The sequence below is a fragment of the Gavia stellata genome, chromosome 30 (assembly GCF_030936135.1).
Source record: "Gavia stellata isolate bGavSte3 chromosome 30, bGavSte3.hap2, whole genome shotgun sequence".
Classification (NCBI taxonomy): Eukaryota; Metazoa; Chordata; class Aves; order Gaviiformes; family Gaviidae; genus Gavia; species Gavia stellata.
Genome location: NC_082623.1, coordinates 6,544,347 through 6,551,209, shown reverse-complemented (window position 1 = coordinate 6,551,209; position 6,863 = coordinate 6,544,347). Strand labels below are relative to the sequence as shown.

Below are 6,863 nucleotides of genomic sequence, written 5' to 3'. Positions count from 1 at the left end.
TGGATAACGGGGCGTCACTCACTGCTCTGGCCTCTACCTGCTGCTGATGGACACAAGGAACGAGCTGTGTTTACTTGTGCGCAAGTTCTCTGCAAAGCGAGGGAGAAAAGGCTTGTTTTTGCAGTCCCAGGATAACACAAACACTGTTTTCCAACACTGGGATTAGCAAGTAACTGGGCTAAAGACAAGAGCCCAGCCTCAGCCAGGAGCGGCCACATTAGCACAGCACTGTGCCAGGGCTACTGTGAGCTTGCAGCATGGCTAATTAGCCCTGGCATAGCCTCTAATTAGGCTGTTTCTAGAGCTGGCTTGGGGCTCTGCACCGAGCTGCCCCAGGCTGGGAGCTCAGAGCCCTCGGCAGCACGGGCACACGTTGGCCAAAGCTGCCCGTCCCCGGCTCCGACCACGGGCAGGAGACTCCTGCACGGCCCAGGCAGACCGCGCCCCCCTGGCACAGGCAGGAGCAGCTCTCGTCCCCGCTCGCAGCAGCCACCCTCATGGAAGGGGAATTGTTTTTCCAGGTGAGTGGTGGGTGAAACCATCACAAAATGCTGCACAGCACCTTGGCCACTGAATGCCTTCACTGGTAACGAATCCAAGCCAGAAGTCCAGGACAGCCCACGGGCACTGAGCACAGCAAAGCAGTGTTTTTACTGCTGGGCATTTTCCTTTTTGTGCCAGAGCTTTGTGATGCTGCTGGGGACCTTCCAGAGCGGCTCCTCGCCCTCCTCCTGCACAGGGCTCGTCTCTGAACTTGGGAGTTTTCTTTCCAGGAAGACCAGAGGCAGCCCCTGCACGCACCGGGCAGGCTGCGCCGCAGCTGGGAGCCAGGGCACTGCAGAGTGGCTGCAGAGGAGCCCAGCGCCAGCGCCCCGGCCCAGCACCTGCCCGGCCCTTTCCTGAACGGTGCCTGGTCCGCTGGAAAATTCAGTTTCCCTTCTTCAGTGCCTAGTCCTGGCAAAATAAATAAATCATTAGATCTGGTGACTTTGCAAAGGTTGACTCTGAACCCAACATTGATGAAGTTTCTCACGTTGCTGCTGGATGCGAGACCTCACACACCAGCACGCTGCAGCATCGAGAAGCTCTCTGCAGCTCTGAGGCAGCGGAGTGAATCACACGTGCACCAGCATCACCGCATCACCGAGGGCTCCTTCCACAGCTCCTGCGTCGCTCGTGCGTTTGGATCAGAACCACAACTCGCAGTTAGAGCTCTCCAGCGAGGCAGGGCGTCAGCGGGCAGTCGCCGTCTGGTCCAACCCACGCTAGATGGGAAAACGTGATTTAAAATAACCTTTAGATGACACAGAAAATAGATAAATACAGGTGGCGGCGCTTAAGGACAGCGTATTTGTGGGGACAGCAGTGGATCACTTTGGCTGACCTTGCGCACAGCTCCAGTCAGCACAGAGAGGAGCTGGATGACTTTGGGGACCGGGGGGCGTCCCCGAGGTGGCACACGCGCCCCTTTCCTGGCGGGAAAACGTTGCCCGGACGCAGGGCAGAAGCACGCGCCTGCTTCCGGGAGGTTTTTCCCTGAACCCTCCCTCCGGACCCGCTCCCGCTCGCCCACCCTCGTCCCGCGGAGCCCCCGCATGACGCCCCGTCCGCGGGGAGAGCGGCGCAGCCCGCGCAGAGCCGCGCTCGGCGCTGCAGCCCCCCCCGCGCCCCGGCCCCGTTCCCACACCGCCACCCAGTGGCACAGCCCAGGGGCTCGGGCAGCCTCTCCGGCGCGCCGCGGCCCCTTCCCCGCCCGTACCCCGAGCGCACTCCTCCTTTCGCAGCCCGGGGACAGCCCGGCGGGTGCGCAGCGCTGCGGGAGCGGCCCCGGGGCGCTGCGAGCGGGTCCCGCCGCCGCCAAGAAATGCCCCCGAGGCGGCTGGACTGGCCGTCACCAGCGCGACAGTCACCCGGCGGGAGCAGCCGGGCCGGGGCCGCGGCACGGACGCCACGTTCAGAAGCGACGTGAAGTGCCGGTGGGTCGGGCGCCCCCCGCTTTGGGCACCCCCCGCTTTGGGCACCCCCCGCTTTGCTGGCAGTAGGTACCGTGGCCGGCTCTTCTGTACAAAACACACTTGGCGTTCATGAAACGAGGTCTAACGAACTTACAGACCAGGCTGTATCTAGAAAACTGAGGTTAGGTTTCCGTTCTTATAGAAGAGACATCTAGCAATCAGCATGTACATTAAAATTACTTTATTACTAAAATATTTTTACATTTAGTAAAGATAACCAACCTGCAAATACCATGCTTCTGCTCCTCCTGAAAAAGGAAGCGCATCGGTAGGGTGAAGACAACCAGCTAAGTAACTACGTTTGTCCTAGTAGCTTGTAAGTAGGCAGATGTGTTCACATTATCGTCATCCAAATATTCTCATCCAGTCTTGTTTGGGCTGCATTTAGAAACTGGGATCTCTGTATAATTCAACAGCTGCATCAGTAACACAGTTTTAGAAAAACCTATTTATAGAAATTTCCCCCCCCCTGGTTTCCCACAAAACTATACACCAGGCCCAGGAACAACTGTTCACCAGCTATTACATTTAGATTTCCCATTTCAACAACCAGGACAAAGTCCGTCCTGAGTTTTCTCCACTGTGAAGACACATTTTTCTTCTCACTTACTCAGAAGCGAAGCAGGAGCAAGTCCAACACTGCAGGAATTCCAGCAGCATCACACCGAGGATGGGATTCAGGTCCCGCAGGTCCCAAAGGCGGTTCTTCTGCTTGCATATACACAGGAGGATCGAGGCTGACGGGTCTCTTCATATCCTGCTCTTTTAAACTTTATGAAACCAGCACGTATTTTAAAAAACCAAAACCAAACAAACCCAAAATGAAACAAAAAGCCCCTTCAGCTGACTGTGCAGACAGGTAACGATAGCCAGATTTTGTCTAAAAACGTAAAGCACCTGTTTGCTTTGTTGAAATCACATTTAGACAGAACCGACTTTCAACCCCACAGCGTCGTGTCGAGATGCTGACCGCGAGAGATCAGCACGGACTCCTGCCCGCGGGAGGCGTTGCCAAAAAGGGATTCTGCCCCCCAAGTACCTGATCATGTGAAACCCAGGATCACAGTGAAAGTCAGACCTTGACACAGTGTTAAACCAAATTTGTACATCTAAAAATAATTGTACAGAGGAAGTATTTTCAGCAGAATACAATCTTTAAACATTCAAAAGAATATACAAAACTAATTAAAAGGAGCCTTCCCTACTTCCATGTGTGGTATGATTAAGTACATCCAACAAGGAGGGTGCGTGAAGACATCGCATCGGCATAACAACATACTGCTGGTATTTGTTATAACAAATTACTGCATCTACCCGAATGGAAGAGGAATTCACAAAACATGGATAAAAACCAAAGCCTGGAAACCGTAACAAAAACACAGAAACAAAATGAAAATGTACTAAAATTTAATCATTCATAAAAGCTGTAATTTAATCTGTGACAGTAAAACACAAGAAGCAATATTAGAGTTGGTTTAGTATATTATATATTTTTGCTTTTAAAGCCATAGAAATCAGTTATCCCAGTTTTTTCCTATAAAAGACCCATTTTTCCAAAGCATTATGCACAAACATTTTTAATTAGAATATAATGGCAGAATGAAAATAATGATATTCCATAACTTTTAAATATAAAATGAAGTCAATGACTCAAAAAGTTATTTGTTGCAGTGAGTTCCAAGGGAAATTTCAGATAATATATATCTATAGTTATAGATATAAAATATAATGGTGGAACATTTTTAGTGCTTGATGGGGAGAAATTATGATAAAAGGGTCAATATGAAATTTTAATCATAGTAGCAATATCTAACATTTGAAATGCATCCATGCTCCTTTGTATAATCATACGCTAGAGTCAATGATATTTATTTTCACATCTGTTAACTGCTATTGCAAAGGAGGAGTACTATTGTCTTAAATTTCCAAGAGATATACACAGAGCAATATCTTTTTCCAGGGACGGTGTGCAAACCATTTTAAGATCTAAATTCTTCTCATAGTATATAAAAACAGGAGAAGCTTCTTCAGATATGTTATTAACTTCTGTAAGGTTTTGAAGTCGGGAATGCTGGCACTTTCCATTTAGGCAACAGTTCTTCATTCCTGCAATCTAGAAAAAGTACAAAAAAGATGATGGAGGGATGTTTCTCATCCTACCTACGAGATGAACAATCTCGAACAAAGGCCTGAAAGCTGCCCCAGACAACCGCCCGCACCGAGGCTTGTGAACACACGCAGCCTTTCAGCAGGCAGAGCTTCTCTTCCTCCAGTATTGGGGTTTGCTCCCACTGTCCCCCCAGTTCGGAGGTACAGAAAGAGACGAGACTCTGGAAACTATGAGAAACAAGTTCTTGTTTTATCGTGTCTGCAGCAGAGCAGTGACATACAGCAGCCGCCACCTTGTCTTTCTGCTGTGATAACGACAGTGCCCTTCCAGCGCATCTGCTTTACGAGACAGGCAGCTTTCAAGTGGATTTTGAATTCAGCAATGGATGAACAATTTATGGGAGAGGGATTTAATCTTTTACATTTCTGAGGTGCTCTTAAAGTATAATGAGTTGGAGACCTTCCCGAGCCCTACTGCAGCTGTAACAAATGGGAAATGAATTGGGAAGAGATTTACAAAGACCGGGGGAGACACTGTGAAGTATTTCAACAATCTAGGGCATGGGTAGAAGACAATGTTAGGAGCAGTCTCATCAGTAACTGACTGAATGCAGGAACTCCTTTACAGTTGCTGATATTTCAGTGCTACGCTGCTGCCGATGCCGGGCTTTGCAGCGCGGGATGCCGGGCAGGAGGGCAAGGGCAGAGCCACGCTGAGCCCAGCGGGAGCGTGTCCTCCCCAGGGCTGGGGAAGCCCGTCTCCAAGAAGTCATCCTGGCTGACGCCACACTAGCTAAATTCAGATACATCACCTGAGGAACAGGAAAAGCCACTTGAGACATACTCTTCAATTTCTTTTCCTAAAGCCATTGCTTCCCCACAACCCTAAGCTATTGTTTTCTGGCGTTCAAAGCTCAGGATAAGAGACTCATCAATCAATAAAGCACAGGTCATTAGAAGGCAGGTTAACTGCATAGCTCCATTGATCCTAGTCAGTCACATCTAGGCTACGTACATGGCCAAGCATGAACTTCAGATCTGGCAGAAGGTGGAGAGCCACCTGTCTTCAGGAATTCATCCCTGAAATCCTCCTGTGACCAGGAGTTTGTCTTAAACGCGGTAGGACAAGGGCATTTGAGTTGCTTTGCCAGCTACACTGCACCTATTTATGAAACTAAAGAACAAAATACAGAGCTGCTGATGGGTCACAGAAATCACCAGTAGTTGACAGCCTGTGCAGCCTAGGGTCATGAAGGCAGCCAGCACAGCCGGGGCGCTGCGGTGAGCTCATTCCTCCCCGACTCGTCCCCGCAGGGCCGGGCTGCCACGCTGCCCTGCCGCGCTCGCAGCCTGAACCACCATTCGGGAGGATCTGCTTACTTTCTGACCGTTGCTCACTTCTTAGTGCCGGGACGGGCCATTTACGCCGCACCTTCTCTGCCTCCGAAGGGAGCCATGCAGCACACTCAGGTGCTAACAGGCTAACAGGTCACAGGCAGCCTAGGTGGTATTTCTGTCCAAAACCTGAAGCTACAGACATCCTGTTTTCTTTCAGGAGTGTGACAGAACAGCTGTAAGCACACAGAGTACCCTGACAAGATACACAGGAAGATTATTTATAGCTATGTCCAACCTTGGGATGGTTTTTTGTTTTCATTTTTGGTTGGGTTTTTTTTTTTTTTGGTGGACTGCTTTTTGTTTCTGTGCCATTGAAATCCATGTCCTACGCAAACCGATTTGCAATTGTCCCCATAACACCTAGGACTGAGACAGCAGCTGCAGCAATAACACAAGTTACCTAGATGCTACCAAATTTCACCAGAGGGTAAGAAGGAAGCAAAACTGAGCCATGGTGGCTCAGAGCACGGGTGTCACAAGACAGAGAGAGAACCTGCAAGAGTTAAAAGGAAGTTCCTGCTCTGTCACAGTCATCAACCCAAGCAAAAGAGAACAGGAGAAGCAGGTATTTCTCTGCCACGTCAGTCAGTACAACTGACTTTTTAAAAAAGTCCAACACATGCAGCAGAATGGGAAGGATTTTTGTATTTGGGAGCAGTCAGAAGGAAGAGGAGGGGAAGGAAGGGAAGCGAGTCCTCCCTCTGCTGGGAGCAGCTCACAGTCTGATCACCTGAGCTGTGGGTATAATTCAGACACCTCTTACCTGGCTCAGAGCTGCTGCGTGATGGGAATCTAAAGCAGCAGACATGATTTCTTTTTAGGCTTCTTCTTTTCCACTGGTGTTTTTCTATTTATCTGTCTGACCAGGTCATAAAAGATCTGAAAATGAGAAACACAAACTGAAAAATCAAAGTGATAAAACGCTATGCAAGTGTCAAAAATTAGGCAGGTTGGCAAGCTGATACTCTTTCCTGGAGGCTGCAGTCTTCTAAATTCAGTTACACTGTTTGCATTTACTTAAACATGTTTCTCAAGCAACTGCTTACTGTACAAGAGAGCACAGAGCTCACATCAGTGTGCAGAATGTGAGGGAGCTGTAAACTGATATCCTGCAGCATACAGCTTTCTCCTTCAGGTTGCATACAACCAAAGGCTTCAGAGGAGTATGGCAATGAAACAGCCACAAATCCCTTGCTTTGGAGAAGTGGGAGAAAACTGGGGAATGACAAAAGGTGTTTTAAAAGACAGACATAATATCCTTAAGGATCATCTTGCTGGTGCTCCCTGGGCTGATGAGTGTCTCTGCAGAGCACGACTACACCAGCAGCAGCGTGTTCTCAC

At 49.3% G+C, this 6,863-nt stretch overlaps 1 protein-coding gene across 1 annotated transcript in view; it reads right to left on the bottom strand.

Annotated features, from left to right (window-relative positions):
- Positions 1–3,405: 3,405 nt before the first annotated feature.
- The window catches only part of RAP1A (RAP1A, member of RAS oncogene family), a 42,063-nt gene continuing 38,605 nt past the window's right edge, over positions 3,406–6,863 (bottom strand). Inside the window, exons 9-10 of the mRNA XM_059831333.1 lie at positions 6,286–6,401; positions 3,406–4,128 (exon numbers count right to left, since the gene is read on the bottom strand). Of these exons, the coding sequence (XP_059687316.1) occupies positions 6,315–6,401 (87 nt within the window). The 3' untranslated portion in view covers positions 3,406–4,128; positions 6,286–6,314. The remainder of the gene's footprint in view (positions 4,129–6,285; positions 6,402–6,863) is intronic.